Genomic DNA, 22753 nt, shown 5'->3' on the forward strand with positions numbered 1-22753 from the left:
GAGCGTCGTGGATATCGTAAAAGTATATATTGGGAACGATGTATTTAAATATATTAGCAACGAAACCAACAAGTATTACAGTCAAAATGGCAATAGAAGGAAACTGGATGAAAAAGAAATGCCAAATTTGTCGACGTTACGGGCCCCGAACTTAGAAAATGGTTTGCGATTGCTATCCTTATGGGAATTCAAGAAAAAGTAAGGATCGATGATTACTGGTCAACAAATCTGTTGACAGACACATCGATATTCGCAAAACGTTGTCCCGCAAACGATTCAGACAAATATTATAATTTTTACATTTTTCCGATAACAACAATAAAGCAGAAAATGTCGACCGGCTTTTCAAAGTGCAATTCGTAATTGATTATTTTCCAAAAAGTTTAAAGAAACATTTAGCCTAAGTCAAAACATCTCAACTGATAAAGAAATGATACCGTGCCGTGGACAGTTAAATTTTAAAGTTTACAATCCGTCGAAAATTACGAAATATGGCATACTCATTCGCATGCTGAGTGATTCGAGTACAGGATACATTTCCTCATTCAAGATATATTCCGGCGTTGGACAACCTTTAGCAAAAACGGAGATGGAACTATTGACACCTTATGGAAAGTGGCATCACATCTACATGGACAATTATATAACAGTGTAGAACTTGCAGAGAAGTTACTTGAAAAGAAAATTCGAGTTTATGGAACGATACGGAAAAATAGAGGATTTCCAGAAAAATTAAGGGGCGCAAAAGTCAATGTGTTTGAAGCTTGTCATCAACGGAAAGGTGACAAATGGCCGGCGACAAGCCAAGTGATCCGAATTGAAGCTGCCGGCGTTAAGTGAATAAATTTGTACGAGACGTGCGGACGGCAAAGTGTTAAAACTGTCCAAGTGTTCCAAGTTTTCTCAAAGAGAATTTCCACGTCTCCACAATGAGATTGCAAATACGACAACATATTTCGATAAACATGTGAAAGGGTTTTTTGGATTATGAAACTAAATAAGTCAAAATTAAGTTGCAACCTGATGTCGAAAATTTGTGAAATTGTCTGCGTCGGCACATAAGCCGACAGTCTATAGCTGATCAAAATTATACTACGTCTTCAGAGCACCACAAATAATTAAATAATACTGAAAAATCATTTTGTTTGTTATCTGTGTTGTTGAGAAAAGTGAAATATGAAATGAAGTCGTATGCACTGCGACTGAATTACCCTCTGTCCACCTCCACACCCTCCATCTCCTTCATCAGGGCAATTTCCAACGCTTCCTCCTTCCCGATGACGAACTTCCCTGTGACATACAGCCTTCCTTCCAACTATAACCTGTCCTTGTCCTCCCCCCCCTCCCCAGGGTCCCCTTTTTCCTCTCCCCTCCTTCTCCCAGAACGTATTTTCCTCCTTGCCTCCCCCCTGAGACCCTGCACCCCATCCTTGCCTTTTTCCCTCCCACATCCCTTCCTACCTGGCCCTCTTTGGAGCGCCCCCTGCCCATTTCCCCCTCCTCTCTTCCCCTCCCTCCCTTCTTCCAGTTTCCCTCATCTCCTTGCACCTGGCAGATCCCCCATTTTGATCATCGTCAGTGTGGCACGTCAGTGTTGTGTTTAGTGCTGTTTCTCCTGTGTGTCGAGAGGTGCGACTTTAATTGTGTGCTGGTCTTGAACTTAGTGTTACTGTCAGTGTTTGTAATGTGCTACGCCATCTGTCGATACTTTTATGCCCCGATCATACTGCGCCTTGTGTTCTTTTAATTGTCCCAGTGGTTTTTTGTGTGTGCTACTTTTTTACGGTTTTTATCTCCATTTCACAGTCACCCCTTTTTTGTCTATTGTCTTCCATGATGTTCCCCCTTTTTTTATATCTATGTTCACCATGTTTTCTCCTTTGATATTTTTAAATGTCTTCTATTGTTTGTTCTATGTCTTTTGGCTGAAGAGCAGCGCATATGCTGCTGCCAGCTCGCCCCGATGGGGAATTGAAATGCAATAAAGGAAAAAAAAGTTTATCCTTCTTCCACTGCCTCGTGCTCAGACAGCATGGAGTGCCGGTGGGTGGAGCGTGCAGTCAGGCGAGACTGCTGCGGCATGTTTACCAGGCCACTGCTTGCGTGCCAAATTTTTGGCCGTCCCTGCTTTAGGAGCTTGGATGAAGTCATTGGTGGAAGAACAGGAGTAGTTGCATATTGTATAAATGACGATATATTTAAAAATAACCTCAGGAATTTTGTTCTTATTTGGTACAAGTGTTGCTATTTCTTTTTGAGTTTCTTCTTGGGGCTGTCTGGCCCCCGGCCGACAATCAGCCTGTGGACAGTCCGCAGGGCGACCTTGAGGACCCAGAGGACTGCAGCGGCAGCAGCCAGCGCCGCCGCCAGCACGTCCAGTAGCAGCCTCTGGTACCAGCACAGTTCCAGCGCGGCCGACCGCATGTGTGGCGCTCCCTTGTGGCGCACCACGTACTCCGTCCAGTACACCACCTCCTGCAGCGGCGTGCGGGGTCTATCGTGGAACAGGCGCGACAGCTGCTGCGCCTTCATCCGGTAGCTGTGGGCCAAATACTTCCAGTTAATGGTACATTGTGTAGATTGAGAATGTGATTATGTTAAATGGAAATAGAGGTAATAATTTAGTCAATCAAGGAACACTTCACAATGTTAACTGGTACCAGCCTACACCGTTCGCCATCGAACAAAAACAGAAATTGGAGGAAAACGTATACAATATTTTGATTTGGCCAGCTGGAAAGAAAAAGACAGATCGACAGCTGAAGACGGGATATTAGTTGAGATGTGGAAACTGGGAGGGCAACGAGCAGCTGAAACTTGTCCGCCCCAGTAGCTGAGTGGTCAGCGCGACAGACTGTCAATCCTAAGGGCCCGAGTTCGATTCCCAGTTGGGTTGGAGAATTTCTCGGCTCAAGGACTGGGTGTTATGTTGTCCTAATCATCATCATTTCATCCCCATCGACGCGCAAGTCGCTGAAGTGGCGTCAAATCGAAAGACTTGCACCCGGCGAACGGTCTACGCGACGGGAGGCCCTAGTCACACGACATTTACATTTAGCTGAAACTTTTTATGATGTTATTAAAGATTGCTGGAATAAATGAAGAAAACGGACGACTGGAAACAAGCCATGGTCCATCCAATAGTAAGAAGGGAGATAGTACAGAAACCAACAATTACCGAGGCATATCTTTGCTTTCAGTCACCTTCAGAACTGTGAGTGGTGATCAAATGAAACGGTATGGAATAACACTGTGGGTATGAATGTAGTCTTTATTCAAAAGTAATTACCAGAGGCCTGAGCACAACTATCCCACTGTTTCATGGGGCGAAGAATTCCCTGTTTCCGGAATTCCTGTGGCTGTGACAGGAACCAGTCCTCAACTATGTCCAACTCGTCGTCAGAGCTGAGGCGCTTCCATTAGAGACGTCTTTTTAGCGGGCCAAACACGTGTCAGGACGACGTTTCTGGGCTATAGGGCGGGTGCTCAAATTGCTTCCACTTGGACTTAGCCATCACACTCCTACATTTATATACATCTGTATCATACTTGGCAGTTCACAATTAACAGCCTGGCAGAGGGTTCATCTAATCTCCTTCGAGCTATTTCTCTACCGTTCTGCTCTCGAACAGCGTGTGGGAAAAACGAATACCTAAACCTTTCTGTGTGAGATCTGATTTGTCTTATTTTATCACGCTGATCATTTCCCCCTACATAGGTGGACACCGACAAAATATTTTTACACTCTGAGGACGGAGTTGGTGATTGAAATTTCGTAACAATATCCTGCTGCAACGAGAAACACCTTTGTTGGGATGACTGCCGCCCCAATCCACGTATTCCGTGGCGCTCTCTACCCTATTTCGTGGTAGTATAAAACGAACTGCCTTTTTTTGAACTTTGTCGACCTTCTCCGTCCATCCTCTGATGCGGATCCCACAGCAATACTCCAGAAGAAGACGTACAAGCATAGTGTAGGCAGTCTCTTTAGTAGCCCTGTTGCATGTTCTCAGTGTTCCAAATCTAGTCTTTGCTTTTCTTTATCCACAACATGCCATCTTTCCAACTTATATTATTCGTAATTGTAATTCCATAGTATTTCGTTGAATTTACAGCCTTTAGATTTGAGTAACAGAAATTTAGCGGATTCCTTTTAGTACTTATTTGGATGATTTCACACTTTTCATTGCTTAGTGTCGGTTGCCATTTTTCTTACTGTACAGATATATTTTCTAAATAATTTTGCAGTTTGTTTTGATTATCGGATGATTTTATGAGAATGTAAATGACAGTATCATCTGCAAACAATCTAAGGGTGTTACTCAGATTGTCTCCTAAATCGTTCACGTAGATAAGGAACAGCAGAGGGCTTATAACACTTCCTTGGGAAACGCCAGATATATCTTCTGTATTACTCGATGACTTTCCGTCAGTTAGTTCGAACTGTAACCTTTCTGACAGAAAATTACGAATCCAGTCGTACACCTGAGACGGTAATCTATCGGCACGCAATTTAATTAGAAGTCGCTTGTGAGGTACGGTATCAAAACCCTTCTGGGGTCTAAAAATATGGAATGAATTTGACATCCCCTGTTAATAGAACTTACCACTTCAGAAGATAAAGAAGTAGTTGTGTTTCACAAGAACGATATTTTCTGAATCCGTGTGGCTATTTGTCAATAAATCGATTTCTTCGAGGTAACTCATAATGTTCGGACATAATATATGTTCCAAAATCCTACTGCAAATCGACTTTAGCGATATTGGCCTGTAATTAAGCGGATTACCCCTATTTCAACTTTCGTGGTCCTGTCCTCCTCAGTTGCGCGTAATACTACGGTATGTTGATGATTTTCACTTATGGACCGTCTGACAGCAACTGAATAAAACACAATTTTAGTGCCATACGCGTTTCGCCTTTATTTTCTGCAAGGCATCATCAGTGGCAGGTTGCGTAGACAGTTTCTTACATATTACGCTCCTGTTGCATTTTTGGTCTTGTTCTTCTTCCTATGAGCGCCAATTTGCTGTTTTTTCCGCATTCCACAGCACTATGCACTGAATGCTTGTTTTAAACAAGGAATGTGTCAATAAAGTTTCCCCTTCCTGGGACAATGAATTCACGGTGTTCTTATTTCAATTTCCAGGAGTGTATATACAAACACAGAAACTTCAAAAGAGTTGAAACTTCCTGGCAGATTAAAACTGTGTGCCGGTCCGAGACTCGATCTCGGGACCTTTGCCATTCGCGGGCAAGTGCCGATTCGCAGAAGAGCTTCTGAGAAGTTTGGAAGGTAGGAGACGAGGCACTGGCAGAATTCAGGCTCTGAGGGCAGGTCGTGAGTCGTGCTTTGGCATCTCAGATGGTACAGCACTTGACCGCGAAAGGAAAAGGTCCCGAGTTCGAGTCTCGGTCTGCCAGGAAGTTTCATATCAGCGAACACTCCGCTGCAGAGTGAAAATCTCATTCTTCAAAAGAGTTGACAAGTTTGACCCTAGAACACTAAAGAGGAAAAATGTAAATTTTACTATTCCATATTTTATCCAAGGGAAGTCAAAATTTATAGTTTATGCACTAGATAATTACAATGATAAGGTCTTCAATGGCATGTCACACACAAAATAATTACAAAGTGTCATGTTTTATACCCTATACTGACACTACCAGATTTGTGGGAACCTAGAAATGCTACCAACTACAATTTTAAATTTTACGAGGATTAGGAATCTTGGTTTAAGTATTTGGGAGAATTGACGCCATCAAACGCGGGCAACATGGACTTAAGTAAAGAAAGATTAAAGAAAATGGAATCAGTATACAAACTCACCCAAAAGTGATTTACACTACTGGCCATTAAAATTGCTACACCACGAAGATGATGTGCTACAGACGCAAAATTTAACCGACAGGAAGAAGATGCTGTGATATGCAAATGATTAGCTTTTCAGAGCATTCACACAAGGTTGGTGCCGGTGGCGACACCTACAACATGCTGACATGAGGATAGTTTCCAACCGATTTCTCATACACAAACAGCAGTTGACCGGCCTTTGCCGGTGAAACGTTGTTGTAATGCCTCGTGTAAGGAGGATAAATGCGAACCATCACGTTTCCGACTTTGATAAAGGTCAGATTGTAGCCTATCGCGATTGCGGTTTATCGTATCGCGACATTGTTGCTCGCGTTGGTCGAGATCCAATGACTGTTAGCAAAATATGGAATCGGTGGGTTCAGTAGAGTAATACGGAACGCCGTAGTGGATCCCAATGGCCTCGTATCACTAGCAGTCGAGATGGCAGGCATCTTATCCGCATGGCTGTAACGGATCGTGTAGTCACGTCTCGATCTCTGAGTCAACAGTTGGGGACGTTTGCAAGACAACAACCATCTGCACGAACAGTTCGACGACGTTTGCAGCAACATGGACTATCAGCTCGGAAACCATGGCTGCGGTTACCCTTGACGCTGCATCACAGACAGGAGCGCCTGCGATGGTGTAGTCAACGACGAACCTGGGTGCACGAATGGCAAAACGTCATTTTTTCGGATGAATCCAGGTTCTGTTTACAACATCATGATGGTCGCATCTGTGTTTGGCGACATCGCGGTGAACGCACATTGGAAGCGTGTATTCGTCATCGCCATAGTGACGTATCACCCGGTGTGATGGTATGGGGTGCCATTGGTTACACGTCTCGGTCACCTCTTGTTCGCATTGACGGCGTTTTGAACAGTGGAAGTTACATTTCAGATGTGATACGACCCGTGGCTCTACCCTTCATTCGATCCCTGCGAAACCATACATTTCAGCAGGATGATGCACGACCACATGTTGGAGGCCTTGTACCGGCCTTTCTGGATACAGAAAATGTTCGACTGCTGCTCTGGCCAGCAAATTCTCCAGATCTCTCACCAATTGAAAACGTCTGGTCAATGATGACCGAGCAACTGGCTCGTCACAATACGCCAGTCACTACTCTTGATGAACTGTGGCATCGTGTTGAAGCTGCGTGGGCAGCTGTACCTGTACACGCCATCAAATGCCCAGGCGCATCAAGGCCGTTATTACGGCCAGAGGTGGTGGTTCTGGGTACTGTTTTCTCAGAATCTATACATCCAAATTGCGTGTAAATGCAATCACATGTCAGTTCTAGTATAATATATTTGTGCAATGAATACACGTTTATCATCTGCATTTCTTCTTGGTGTAGCAATTTTAATGGCCAGTAGTGTAATAATAACTGTTAATTATCGTTCCAGGCAGAAACTAAACATTATGCAAGAGTAATTAAAACTGAATCACTATAGGGATCTGAGTGCCTTATACTGAATTAAAGAGGTGAATAAGAAGAACTGGAATGCAAAGAAATGAAAATACTAAACAAAAAATTTATAATCACAAAAGAAGAAAGATAGCAACTGATGAAGAGAAGAATCGAATATTTATACAGAAACATAATCACAGACAAAATAAGGAAGAGGATATTAAAATTTTACGGTCGTATTGTGGTGTAACAGAATTTAGCGGCAGTGTGTGCAGGAGAGAAGATATAATGGTACGATAGGTATAATTATTGGTTTCCGAATTTTTTTTCCTTATTTAAAAATGTCGTTCTGAAATTTTTTTTACATTTATGTTTGTTTCTGTTTGTTTCATGCCATGAGGAAGAGTGCTACAACGCGCCGACGGCAGCATCTTCGTAGATAACAAATCGACCATAGCCACAAACTAATCGACGGCCAGCTTGGAGAAGAAGATTCTGCCGACGAGTATTACCGCTGTACCGAGCGAAGTATCGCAGTGGTTCTCACACTGCGCGACGATTCAAACCCACGTCCGGCGGTCTACATTTTCGTTTTCCGTGATTTCCGGAAACCCTCCAGGCAAATGGCTGGACTGTCCCTATGGAAGGGCACGGTCAATTTTCTTCTCCATGCTTTACACAATCAAAGTATGCGCTCCGTCTCTACTGGCCTCGACGTCGACTGGACGTTAAGCCCAATCTTCCTTACTTCCTGCTGCTCTGGGCCGTCTATTCAATTACTTACGAAAATAGTGAATATCGTTATGTTAATTGAGCTTCATGTATGGAGATTATGTATCAGTATGCTTGTTAATGTCTTGCTAGCAAGAACTGTTACGAACATCTGTGTGTTTGCTTCGATATAATAAAATCAGAAAGGAACGAAGACTATTTTATTTGATTTCTCATCCAAGAAGCTTACAGTAATTATTGATATTGCAAGAGATTATTGAATTTTTTTTCCTGCTGATGCGTAATGCAGAAATTCAAAATTTTCGACATTTGAGATTTACGGAAATTTGACAGTTCATCTACAGATCATTTAAGCGTTGCCCATTCCAACGATAGGTTTTAACAAATTCAACAGTTCAAATGTGTGTGAAATCTTATGGGACTTAACTGTCAAGGTCATCAGTCCCTAAGCTTACACACTACTTAACCTAAATTATTCCAAGGACAAACACACACACACACATGCCCGAGGGAGGATTCGAACCTCCGCCGGTAGGTTTTATCATTTACAATTTTCGGTGAAGTTAATATTGTTATGAGGACAATTTGCTTTTGCTCAAGGTAGGGTCTGTCAAAGTACTAACAGGCTAAATGCTTATCAGAAAACTTCAAAGATTTAGTTGTAACTTACATTCTTTGGTAACAGAAATTCAAACATGGTCAAGAACGATTAAATCAAATATTTAGTTGAGTGAAAGACTGATTAACTGAATACTGAACAACTTTGCTACATCCATACTTCAGTACCAGGGGCGCTAACACCGCAATATTCATGGAATGAATGACAGTAGGCAAACCAAGATAATTCTCGATTTTCAGTCATAAACACAGGATAGCTGGAAGAGACAAGACGACATCTGATAAGACTTAACATCACAGAAAATACCATACAGAACAGGGAAAATTTCAGCCTACTGATCAATACTGAAAAATTTCCTGCCGGCCGAAGTGGCCGTGCGGTTCTAAGCGCTACAATCTGGAACCGCGCGACCGCTACGGTCGCAGGTTCGAATCCTGCCTCGGGCATGGATGTGTGTCATGTCCTTAGGATAGTTAGGTTTAACTAGTTCTAAGTTCTAGGGGAGTAATGACCTCAGGAGTTGAGTCTCATAGTGCTCAGAGCCATTGTTTGAAAAATTTCCTATACAAGAAAACTGCAACCTAGAAGAGTGATGTCAAATGAACAGAGACAAGCACTAGCCAACACATGGAGAAGTTGTAGGAAGATGAGAAGAAAAAGAAGGATGTATCATAGTCTTAGGTTCTAACTGGTCTAGAACTGGATAAATTCTGTAATTAAAAAAATATTATAATTTTGTAAGCTTTCCTGGCAGAGTAACTTCTCGTGTTTGCTGCCGGATCTTCACCTCAAGCCGACAATATTTTTGTCATTCACTTGACAGTTATCTCCAGATGATACGAAAACGTTGCTCAGTCTCGACAGACTGTTGCTTCTCGGAACCGGCGGTCCTATATAGGATGATTGTATTGTAGGTACAAAGGAAAAGGGCGAGCAGAGGACAACAACAAAGTAAATAATCCTAATAAACATAGTTCTACAAGCCAATGGTTTCCGTGATATGACACTCTGTGACTGAGAACATGAACATCTTCTAACGTAGTCCCCAACGATCCAGTCTGCTTATGCACACTTATGGAACATCTTTTGTAATGTGTTTATCCTCATGCCCACCCATCACGTCGAGGCATGCGTCAGGACATCTCCTAATCGACTTCTGCACACATTCAAAAAGCTCGGGTGCTTTGAAAACGCACTGACAGCCTCTCACAATGAATTCCAAGAGTTAATCGAAGCTCTCGAAGGGCCTGGAAAACTCCAAAGCTTTTTAATATCGCCCAATGAAAACAGCCAATAAGTAAGAGTCGGAGGACCTGTGGAGGCCATGATATTGACGATCCACAACCGATACTCATTTTATCGAAACGCTATTAACCACCACATAGGCATCCAGCACGAGAAAATCAAATGAGGGGTCTCTCCTTCCTCTGTCTGCCACCTCATTCTACCACCTTCACCTGTCTACCTCATCCTCTCTCTCTCTCTCTCTCTCTCTCTTTCTTTCTCTGCCTCTTCCATATATTCCTCCCTCCTCCTTTGACTATATCCACCTCTCTTTTCACTATCTCAACCTCCCTCTCTTCCTACTCTACCTGTCCACTACCCGTCTACACCTTACACCTGCCTCATGCATCTCTCCCTCCTCTCCTCTGCACTGTCCATCCCCTCATATCAACATGTCCTCAGCCACACTCATCGGCACTTGCAGCCTCTATGTAGTACAGCTCAATAAGCAAGCCAATACTACTCCAACACGTCTGTCATGGACGGAAGTCTACATCAGGGGCTCAAAAAATCATTTATTTTCCCCTGACAAACAGACTACCATGCAAATCAGGTCTGTAAAGCAGGTCCTACTGTTACAGCACAACATACAGTGTCTGTTACACATGGAGGCCTACATGTCGAAACCTGGGAAACCACGACATGTAGATTGCCCTGCAGAGCACGTTGATTTGGCAGGCTGATACTGTCTCAACGCAACATGCCTGCTGTGCAGGACTGTCTATATGACAGGGGCTGGAAAAACACTTATTTGCCCTGTCTTCACTTCTGTTTGAGTTGGGAGGTTATAAACCCGACAGTGGTAATACTTATGAGGCCTACCAAATTTCGTTGAAATCGATCCAGGAGTTTGAGAGGAGATCCCAGACATACACTCATACATATCCTCTGTTTTGTATATACAACAGATTTCATTGTCGTTTATTCATCCCCTTTTGTTTGTACTCATAATATTCAAACACCCTCTACAGACCAGCGGAGAGCTGCCCCCACTGGTGGAAACCCTGGCAGTACCAGCACTGGTGAAGATCAACAGCTGTCTGCTGGCCTAAATGGGGGTTGCTGGAAGCAGAGTATCAACAGTTCGAAGTGACTCAGCAACTGCGATGTGTCACGTGAAGATGACGTCCAAATGGACCGTCAAAATATTGTGTGAACAACATTTTAAGATCCGACTGCAAACCTGAGAGAAATACCACAGTATATTTATAATTCTACGTGTGGATGTAAATGATGCGTCAACAAGTTTTTTGGCGTTGCTGTTTTCCACAGTAAGAGCATAAATATTCAAACGCCTTTCTCTTACTGCAGTATAACATTTAATATGTTTCAGTGTTTTATAATGAAGGCAGTGGAGCTTTCCAGAATCACATAATTTTTACATAAATTTTCCAGTAACATGTCTACAACGCCAAAATCTGTGTTTCGCTCCTATGTCTGCAGGATGAGAGTCATACTTTCATTTAACTTACGGTAATTTGGCATATATTCCGGCAGAAATCTTCATTTTATATTAGCACATTTTTTTTAGAGTAACCAAAGAGTAATGTGAAACACTTCACTGCCTAATCTGGCAACAATATAAGATTTGTAGTATGAGAATTTTGGCGATTAAAGAGGAGAAGCTATTGCCAGATTAGCGGTCGCATGTTTGACATTTAGTTACAGAGAAACAAAGCGTGAGAATATGAAGGCCAAAAGTTTCGACTTGAGTATGTGTTGAACTTCCATAAATGACGTGAAGATCGGATTGAATTCTGACCACATGATTTGAGACACTGACGTTGATGGACAGACAAGTAATTAAGAAATATTTACGTGAAAAATATAGAGTTAACTATTTCGAATCTGTATTACATGTAAAAAATTATAATTTCAGAGAAATTCACAGGAGATATGTATTTACTATAAAAAGGCGAAACGCTCCTGGACATTAAATAGCATATTATAGTACTGCTGCGACTTTAGAATTTAGAAACATATGTAAGTTAATTTTTCATAGAGCTGTAAAATGAAAGACGCAAGTAACGCTCACAATGACACGTAAGGGTTTATAGTCTACGTTGAGTGACAAAGATAGTGGCATTAAGTAGTGCTCATATTCTAAGTCCTCTAGTCATGCAGCAGACTTTTTGACAAAAATATAATAATACCTACTCCATTACAGAAAATCTTTTAATTAATAGTTACTGAAAATTTAAAGATGTTTCATATGAAATAAAATAGAGATTTTACTTGGACAATATAAAGCCCAAACTTCTTTTTTTATCTAACTGAGCCATAAATTCCCTTTTTTCGGCGATTCGCCACATTACAGTAACTTTATTAGTTACATAGTCTATCCACGTAATCCTCAGCAACCTCATGTTACACTTTTAAGCACATCGTATCCACCGGGCAGCACGTTCTGTGGAAGACGGCCATATGTTGAGTATATTTGTGTTGGGACTGCAAAATTTTTGATTCGAAAGGAAGTGCGTTTTCATGTAGTCAGTGGACTAAAGACTCTAGTGGCGCCAGAGTTACGCTGAATATTAGTTAATATGAAGTATGCAATTAATGTAGACGACAAGTAAGTAATGGGAAGGTGATGAGAGGAAGAATCTTGATTGGTAACACGTAAAAAAATCTGGTAATAAGGTGTTACTAAGGAAGTACCGTTAGAGCTCAAGGTGGCTGAAGTGGTAGGGTTATTTGTATTATGAACGATAAACAGTGACTCTCCTATATGATGATTCATCAGAACCTCAGTGACTTTCACTGGGACTTTACAAAATAGCACTAACCAGAGTTTAAACGCGAATCAATCGACATATTGCATCCTGCTACAATTACCTCATGAAAATAACGTGGAAATAAAATAAGTGTTTCGAGCTCACATGGAAGCTTCCAACAGCCTTCTTTCCAGTGCACAATTCCAGTTGGAACAGGGTAGGAGGAAAATGACAATAGTAGGCCAAGTGATCTTCGCCGTACATCGAAAGGTGGTTTTCAGATTATAGTTGTGGATGTAATGCACACTAAATGGAAACAGAACAAAGCCATGAGTAAATAACGAAAAAAGGCTAGGAATCAATGGGCTTGTGTTATGCTGGAGCCAAAGTAGCCCCTGAGGGCCAGCAACCCATATTACACCACAGGGACAGGGTTGACTATGTCGAAGGCGTACCAAAAGCACCATAGTAAACACTGGCTATTTACGTAAAAAATAATGGAAACAGACATTCCGAGCACTATTTCCTGCTGGGGGAGCTCAAGCCACGGCCTGCAGGAAGTATCACTACGCCAAAGCCTGACTGGCTGGAGACAGCTATTTAGGGGCTAGAACCAGCCGACCTCGTGGACTTCGACCGCCGAATTGGACTTTTAATAGTGTGTGTATGTTACCACGAACCTTTGTGGAAAATTAGAAGTGAACTTCTTGTTTGCCTCAACTAGGAAACTTTTACTGTCATCCTTATTGTCACTTTCTTTTGTTGCTCAGTCATCAACCTTGTAAACATAAATAAAAGTTGTGTTTTGTGAAAAATCGCGAATTGTCAGTCACTGCAGTTTGTTAAATAAACTCTGCTCTATGTGAAGCTTTCTGGGAAAGCCGTGTATGAACCAATATGACAGAATGGGGTTTGTAGTCACTCTCCAAAAGCCTGCCAGCAAAGGCGCTCCAGCACTATACTGTTTTCTCGATAACTGTGTCGGATACAAAGTGGGACGTTCTTTTACCTGGGGTTGTGGAGCACTTCTGTGATGGCCCAGAAGAAGGATTCCGCCGTGAGGTTGTTGAACTGGAGCCTCAGCGCGTAGCCTTTCTCCTCCGCCCTGATCATGTTCAGCTCCTGGTCACCAAACACCGGCACCCCAACCACGGGAACGCCATGATACACAGCTTCAAATGTGCTCAGCAAACCGCCGTGAGTTATGAACACCTTCAGGTTCTTGTGTGCTGAAAATTCACAGGAAAAACGTATGCAGTAAATGGCACCGTAACAAATTTTCCAGCTTTTAGTAACATAGAGTTTACACAATACCCAATAAAGCTTCATCCACAATTCTTTAGAGAATCGAACTCCCATGTACAAAACGTCACATACCCCACACTATGTGTCGTACAGTAATATTATTTTGCAGATACATTCAGTGGTACGAGGTATGGCTATAAAATAACGGCACTGTAGCTGTAAAACATTTTATTTCAAAAACATACATATTTAGTTATTGTCGCCCTCAATATACTCTCGTCCTCTATCATTAGAACGGTCTACGTGAATTTTCTATTGACGGAAACAGTGCTGGAAGTATTCCTCTGCGAGCTAAGTGATGACGCGTGCGGCTTTTCCTTTCATTGCTTGAAATGACTGAAATCTTGTTCCTTTTAATGGAAATTTGTCCCTGAGAAATAGGCAAAAGTCACATCTACATCTACATCTACGTGATTACTCTCCCACTGACAATAAAGTGCCTCGCAGAGGGTTCAATGAACCACCTTCAAGCTGTCTCTATACTGTTCCACTGTCGAACGGCGCGCGGGAAAAACGAGCACTTAAATTTTTCTGTGCGAGCCCTGATTTCTCTTATTTTATTGTGATGATCATTTATCCCTATGTAGGTGGGTACCAACAGAATGTTTTCGCAATCGGAGGAGAAAACTGGTGATTGAAATTTCATGAGATGATCCCGTCGCAGCGAAAATCGCCTTTGTTTTAATGATTGCCACTCCAATTCACGTATCATGTCTGTGGCACTATCTCCCCTATTTCTCTGAACTTTTTCAATATCATCCGTCAGTTCCACCTGATACGGATCCCATACCGCACAGCAATACTCCAGAATAAGGAGGACTAGTGTAGTGTAAGCAGTCTCATTAGTAAATCTGTTGCACCTTCTATGTGTTCTGCCAATGAATCGCAATCTTTGGTTTGCTCTACCCACAACATTATCTATGTGATCCTTCCAAATATTATTTGTAATTGTAGTCCCTAAGTATTTAGTTGAATTTACAGCCTTCAGATTAGTGTGACTTATCACGTAACGGAAATTTAGCTGATTTCTTTTAGTACTCACGTGAATAACTTCACACTTTTCTTTATTCAGGGCCTATTGCCACTTTTCGCACCCCACAGACATCTCATCTAAATCATTTTGCAATTCATTTTGGTCATCTGATGACTTTACAAGACGGTAAATGACAGCATAATCTGCAAACAATGTAAGAGGGCTGCTCAGATTGTCTCCTATGTCGTTAATATACGATCAGGAACAATAGAGGGCCTATAACACTTCCTTGGGGAACGCCGGATATTACTTCTGTTTTACTCGATGACTTTCCGTCTATAGCTACAAACTGTGACCTTTCTGACAGGAAATGACGAATCCAGTCGCAAAACTGAGGCGATATTCCATACTCACACAGTTTGGTTAGAAACGCTTGTGAGGAACGGTATCGAAAGCCCATTTGAAAATCTAAAAATGTGGAGTACATTTGACCTCCCATGTCGATAGCACTCATTACTTCATGAGTTAAGAGCCAGTTGTGTTCCGCAAGAACGATATTTTCTAGTACTAGATCAGGCCAATAATGTGGGTGACCTAACAGTGGGATGCTATGCTTCGCTAGAAACCGTTTAACAGACAATGCGGCATGGGCCAGTGCGTTGTCTTGAGGCAGAACCCATGACTTTTTCTCCCACAATGGGATAATTTTTCTCTTATTTTTTCACGGAGCTGAGCAAGAACCTCAAGATACTAATGTTTTTATTTATTTATTTAATCGTGTCTGAGCTACATCTGTAAATAATTATTAGACTATATCTACTAGGTTACAAATACAACTAAATAATAGTTATGCATTCACGATCTTTGTAAATAGGCTGTTTATGTTTTCTTATTGGCAACGTTACGTAGCGCTCTGTATGAAAATCACTGGCTGTGCTGTGTGCAGTCTGTGGCTAGTTTTGCATTGTTGTCTGCCACTGTAGTGTTGGGCAGATGGATGTGAACAGCGCGTAGCGTTGCGCAGTTGGTCAGCCGCCAGCAGTGGTGGATGTGGGGAGAGAGATGGCGGAGTCGTGAAATTTGTAAGACTGGATGTCATGAACTGCTATATACATTATGACTTTTGAACACTATTGAGGTAAATGCATTGTTTGTTCTCTATTAAATTCTTTCATTTGCTAACTACGCCTATCAGTGCCTTCCGTAGTTTGAATCTTTTATTTAGCTGGCAGTAGTGGCGCTCGCTGTATTGCAGCAGTTCGAGTAACGAAGATTTTTGTGAGGTAAGTGATTTGTGAAAGGTATAGGTTAATGTTAGTCAGGGCCATTCTTTTGTAGGGATTTTGCGTTGCGCTAAAAATATTGTGTGTCAGTTTAAGCACAGTCATGTACAATTTTTCTTAGGGGACGTTTCATCTTCACATATCGTAAGTCGTCATTATTGTCTATAGCAAGGCTCATATTTCTCTCCAGTGTTCGGCACACTTCACTGCAACGTCGTTGGCCAACCACAGGTCTTGGAAAGTGCATGGGGCCAGCAAGGATGTACAAGTCAACAGGTGTGTCATCGTTTATTTTCCTGCACATTGGCTCATTGGGAGGGCTCACTTGAACAGGTTACCCTTTGCTCTTCTTATCACACACCTATTTAAGCTCTTCCAGACCCTCCTTTCCAATTGTGATCCAGCAGGAAGTTTTTTTAATGTTCCAACTTTTCAAGCTGCCTTTATCCTATTTCTCTTTCCACATTGATTCTCTGGTTATACATTGATTTTCGTTTAGTGGACGTTCAACTTTTATGAAATCTTTCCTAGATTTAAGTCTTGCCAGCGCCGGCTGATGTGCGTACAGGGGATGTCTACTATCTTCACACTGCCTGCTTCGTTCGGCCACCGCCAAAGTTTGCCGTCTGATCTGTGGGAGGGGAGAGGGGGGGGGGAGGCTATTCCAGAACACATATAAAGGAGATCACAGTTTGTAGGCTTCAGGCATCCCGTAATTAATCGACGTGAGTCATTCAGTGCTGCATTTAGCCTCTGGGCATGTGTCGATCTTCTCCATACGGGGCATGCATATTCAGATGGAGCAAAGCGCAGTGCCAGGGATGATGCACGTAGAATTTCAGAATTTGATCCCGAGCGTGAGTTGGTAAGTTTGTGGATTATACCTTTCGGTGTGTTGATTATCGCTTCAGTTTTTTCTATATGTTTCTTGTAAGACAATGTTCGATGTAACGTGACACGTCACACATATACTACGCTCTGTTGGCTATCACAGGTCCTACCTCGTCCAGCCCACTCACACTGCCTCAATCGCAGCCCCTAAAAAGCTATCAAACTGTCTTTGGCAAAAATCGCAAAAATGTCTTGTTGCTACTATGAGTACTGCAACTACTGAAACTAGGTACCTAAGTACGTCAAAGAAAGCGCTGATTCTTCTGATATTTTAAAGTAAATTTTCATTCGGTTTGCCTTGGACATCTTTAGTGTATCTTACAGCCATTGCGTAGGGACTTTTAACGAAAATAATATTAAAACTTATTATTTTACATCAGTCTCGAGGGCAATATCACTAACTTTTAACGTGTTTCCTGCTGAGAAACTCACTTTTTTCCGTTTTATTTTTCTTAATCAATCAAAGCTTACTCTTAAAATGCAAGACAAACAATAATTCAAATTGAATTTAATTAACAAAAAATCTGGCGCTCTCTCTTGAACGCTGTCAGTGGACGCCCATCCGATCATCTAAGAAGATAGTTTGAACAGTGGTAGTCTTGGAACCCGTGGCCTAGGGGTAGCGTCTTTGATTAAATTTTGATTAATAAACAGCATTGGTGGCCGAAGGCTTCCGGCATAAGAAGTCACCCTCGTTCTGCCAACGGCCTTGTCAAGAAAAAAAAAAGGGCGGAGAGCGGACAGAGGTGCTGGGCACTCTCTTATCCTAGGGGTGGGAAACTGCCCCTTAAGGCGGAACAATCAGCAGGGATCAACGGCATGAAAAATGAAAGGATCGTATGGCATTTATTGGCCGGGATGTCCCGTCTGAGGTTCGGCCGCTGTATTGCAAGTCTTTTAGTTGACGCCACTTCGGCGACTTGCGTGTCAATGATGATGGACACACAACACCCAGTCCCCTGCCGGGAATCGAACCTGGATCCCCTTTGCATGGTAGGCGGTAACGCTACCGCTACGGATGTAGAAGGCAAGGGAAACCACTGCATTAAAAACCCGATACGTGTATCCACAGGACATGTGGCCTGTAACTGGAAAGTACCATGTTGATCTATCTACTGGCAAAAGATTCCGGACTAGTCCCTCATTCGGATCTCTGGGAGGGGACTGCCAAGAGGGAGGTGACCATCAGAGAAAGATTGAACAATCAATGAAAGGATAACGTTCTACGAATCGGGGCGTGGAATATCGAAAGCTTGAACATAATAGGTAAACTATAAAATCTGAAAAGGGAAATGCAAAGTCTCAATCTAGATACGGTAGGGGTCAGTGAAGTGAAATGGAAAGAAGACAAGGATTTCTGATCAGATGAGTGTAGTATCCACAGCATCAGAAAATGGTATAATGGGAGTAGTATTAGTTATGAACAGGAAGGTAGCTCGTAGAGCAGAGAGTGTGTTACTGTGAACAGTTCAGTGATAGGCTCGTTCTCTCAGAATCGACAGCAAACCAACACCAACAACGACGTTTCAGGTAGACCTGCCGACGTCGCAAGCTGAAGATGAAGAGATAGAGATATTATGTGAGGACATTGAAAGGGTGAGAGATCTGGAGAATATGCTGTCCAGGGCAGCAGTCGAATATTTTCTGGAGGAGGAGATTAGTGTTTAACGTCCCGTCGACAACGAGGTCATTAGAGACGGAGCGCAAGCTAGGGTGAGGGAAGGATGGGGAAGGAAATTTGCCATGCCCTTTCAAAGGAACCATCCCGGCATTTGCCTGAAGCGATTTAGGGAAATCACAGAAAACCTAAATCAGGATGGCCGGAGACGGGATTGAACCGTCGTCCTTCCGAATGCGAGTCCAGTGTGCTAACCACTGCGCCACCTCGCTCGGTCGAACATTTTCTGTATCCATAAAGCCCCGTAGAGGCCCTGCAACATGCGGTCGTGCATTATCCTGCTGAAATGTAGGGTTTCGCAGGGACCGAATGAAGGGTAGAGCCACGGGTCGTAGCACATCTGAAATGTAGCGTCCACTGTTCAAAGTGCCGTCAATGTGAACAAGAGGTGACCGAGACGTGTAACCAATGGCACCCCATACTATCACGCCGGGTGATACGCCAGTATGGTATGGCGAATACACGCTTCAAATATGCGTTCACCGAGATGTCGCCAAACACAGATGCGACATCATGATGCTGTAAACAGAACCTGGATTCATTCGAAAAAATGACGTTTTACCATTCGTGCACCCAGGTTTGTCGTTGAGTACACCATCGTAGGTGCTCCTGTCTGTGATGCAGCGTCAAGGGTAACCGCAGCCACGGTCTCCGTGCTGATAGTCCGTGCTGCTGCAAACGTCGTCGAACTGTTCGTGCAGATGGTTGTTGTCTTGCAAACGTCCCCAACTGTTGACTCACAGATCGGGACGTGACTGCACGATCCGTTACAGCCATGCGGATAAGATGCCTGTCATCTCGACTGCTGGTGATACGAGGCCGTTGGGATCCACCTCGGCGTTCCGTATTACCCTCCTGAGCCCACCGATTCCATATTCTGCTAACAGTCATTGGATCTCGACCAACGCGAGCAACAATGTCGCGATACGATAAACCGCAATCGCGATAGGCTACAATGCGACCGTTATCAAAGTCGGAATCGTGATGGTTCGCATTTCTCCTCCTTAAACGAGGCATCACAGCAACGTTTCACCAGGCAACGACGGTCAACTGCTGTTTGTGTATGAGAAATCGGTTGGAAACTTTCCTCATGTCAGCATGTTGTAGGTGTCGCCACCGGCGCCAACCTTGTGTGAATGCTCTGAAAAGCTAATTATTTGCATATCACAGCATCTTCTTCCTGACGGTTAAATTTCGCGTCTGTAGCACGCCATCTTCGTGGTGTAGCAATTTTAATGGCCAGCAGTGTACAATATGCACAAGAGCAAAGAGGGAATAATAAGAGTGGTCGACCAAAAACGATGTGCTCGGATAAAAGAAATGGTGTAAGACATGAATGTAGCCTTTCCCCCTACTGTTCAATATGTACATCGAAGAAGCAATGATGGGTATAAAAGAAAGGATCAGGAGTGGAATTAAAATTCAAGGTGAAAGGATATTAACGATACGATTCGCCGGTGACATTGCTATCCTGAGTGAAAGTGAAGAAGCATTACATGTCTACTGAACGGAATGACCAATCTAATGCGTACAGATTATGGGCTGAGAGTAAATCGAAAAAAGACGAAAGTAATGAAATACAGCAGAAATGAGAACAGTGAGTAACTTAACATCAGGATTGGTGGTCACGAAGTAGATGAAGTTAAGAAATTCTGCTACCTAGGTAGTAAAATAACGAATGAAGGACGGAGCAAGGAGGTCATCAAAAACAGACTAGGAATGGCAAAAAGTGCAATACTGGCCAAGAGAGGTCTACTAGTATCAAACATAGGCATTGATTAGGTAAGAAATTTCTAAGTAAGTACGTCTGGATTTGGTTTTGGTTTGTTTTGGGGGGAAGAGACCAAACAGCGAGGTCATCGGTCTCATCGGATAAGGGAAGGATGGGGAAGGAAGTCGGACGTGCCCTTTCAAAGGAACCATCCCAGCATTTGCCTGGAGCGATTTAGGGAAATCACTGAAAACCTAAATCAGGATGGCCGGACGCGGGATTGAACCGTCGTCCTCCCGAATGCGAGTCCAGTGTGTTACCACTGCGCCACCTCGCTCGGTAAGTACGTCTGGAGTACAGCGTTATATGGTAGTGAAACATGGACTGTGGGAAAACAAGAACAGAAGAGAATCGAAGCATTTGAGATGTGGTGCTACAGGTGAATGTTGAAAATTAGGTGGGCTGATAAGGTAAGGAATGAGGAGGTTCTGCGCAGTATCGGAGAGGAAAGGAATACGTGGAAAACACTGACAAGGAGAAGCGACAGGATGATAGGACATCCGTTAAGACATCAGGGAATCATTTCCATGGTAGTAGAGGGAGCTGTAGAGAGCAAAAACTATAGAGGAAGACAGAGGTTGGAATATAGCCTCCAAATAATTGAGAACGTGAGTTGCAAGTGCTACTCTGAGATGAAGCGGTTGGCACAGGAGAGGAATTCGTGGCGGGCCGCATCAAACCATCAAACCTATTTTGTTAGTTACGTGTTCCATAGATGATTTGAACGATTTTTATGGAAATTATGTGGAAAGTGTCAGTTTACAGGATATGCATACATAATTAATTTCAGTGGGCGGCTACATATTGGCTATTTTAAATTCTTATATGGCACACTGGGCTTAATTCGACATTAGCCAACGTCTTTCAGTGCTGTTCATGCAACTACATTTAAAACTTAGTCGTTTTTTCAGGCTACCGGTGCCAGTTATTAAATAAAAGCTTGTGTGTGGGATAAAAGTGGAGTTGCCTGGAGGAAATGATTTTAAGTTGGGTTTTAAACGTGAATTACTACCTTCCAGGCGCTGCTATTCCATACTACTTCCTGACGCACTGACAGCTTTAATTCTGAGTAGCGAAGGTCGTTTTTTTTATTGTTGCAGGTATAGACTTCGCTATTCCTTACGAATTGTGAAAGAACATTTATGAAGAATTAATTTCATTATATTGTAAAACTTGGAATATTCTACCATGTTTATCGACTTGTCATGCGCTACACGAATTGCACGTATGACTATGTTGTACAGAACTAAATATAGTTTGATTTCTTAGACGTGAGGGACAGTTCATTTTCAAAGATCACACGTTGACTCTTTATCTTTTGTTAGTGTCTACACGTCCTTCCTCGTCTCTTTTTCATATATTACTCTTGCCTATTTTGTAACTACTCTGCTTTTAAGCTTGCAGTAGCTGTGAAATAAACCGCAGATACCTTGATTCCTGCCATTTCGGCCGCTCAACCCTCGCACCTCCTACAAACAGCCACTACCCTGACAATTTCACACGCACTAACTCTTCAGTTTACTTGTTGCCTTACTAACCCTAGAAACAGCCTCTGTCACTCCGCGGACGGTACGACCCGCCAGTAACAGTGGCTCAGTTGTTTTTTTTTTAAATGACAGCTGCGACACGCCATCTCCAGAGTCTATCTACCCTGTCTCGCGATTTACTTTCTATCAAACTAGAGATTAGAGACGGAGCGAGTAAGAGTCAAGAGTCTAATATGCCGGTTCGCACACTTCGAAAATGAAGGCGCCCATGTTACATCAGTGTTGCTACCTTCGTTCCCACTGTACAAATTTCTGTTTGAATTTACCCCCCCCCCCCCCATATCGCAGTTCCGCCAGAGCTCACGAGCCGGCCTGAGTGGCCGAGCGGTTCTAGGCGCTTCAGTCTGGAACCGCGCGACCTCTACGGTCTCAGGTTCGAATCCTGCCTCGGGCATGGATGTGTGCGATGTCCTTAGGTTAGTTAGGTATAAGTAATTCTAAGTTCTAGGGGACTGATGATCTCAGTGCTCAGAGCCATTTCAACTTAGGTCGCGGTTGGTGTTTTTGAAAGCCATAGACATCTAGTAAATAGTCAGAACCTTAAAATGACTGAGATGTTACAGACAACTGCGGATTACAACCAAAGAACCGTGATTTCGAAAGTCTCCTCGGTGGGCGTTTGCCCACTGAAATAGTTCGATTCTTCGGGTACCCGAGATCAACTGTTTATGATACTGTAGCCAAGTATAA

General features: G+C 42.9%; 1 protein-coding gene across 1 annotated transcript in view; it reads right to left on the reverse strand.

Annotated features, from left to right (window-relative positions):
* Positions 1-2176: 2176 nt before the first annotated feature.
* Positions 2177-22753, reverse strand: part of LOC124711444 (UDP-glycosyltransferase UGT5-like) — a 151782-nt gene continuing 131205 nt past the window's right edge. Inside the window, exons 5-6 of the mRNA XM_047241522.1 lie at positions 13625-13844; positions 2177-2539 (exon numbers count right to left, since the gene is read on the reverse strand). Of these exons, the coding sequence (XP_047097478.1) occupies positions 2245-2539; positions 13625-13844 (515 nt within the window). The 3' untranslated portion in view covers positions 2177-2244. The remainder of the gene's footprint in view (positions 2540-13624; positions 13845-22753) is intronic.

The sequence above is a fragment of the Schistocerca piceifrons genome, chromosome 8 (genome assembly GCF_021461385.2).
Source record: "Schistocerca piceifrons isolate TAMUIC-IGC-003096 chromosome 8, iqSchPice1.1, whole genome shotgun sequence".
Taxonomy (NCBI): domain Eukaryota; kingdom Metazoa; phylum Arthropoda; class Insecta; order Orthoptera; family Acrididae; genus Schistocerca; species Schistocerca piceifrons.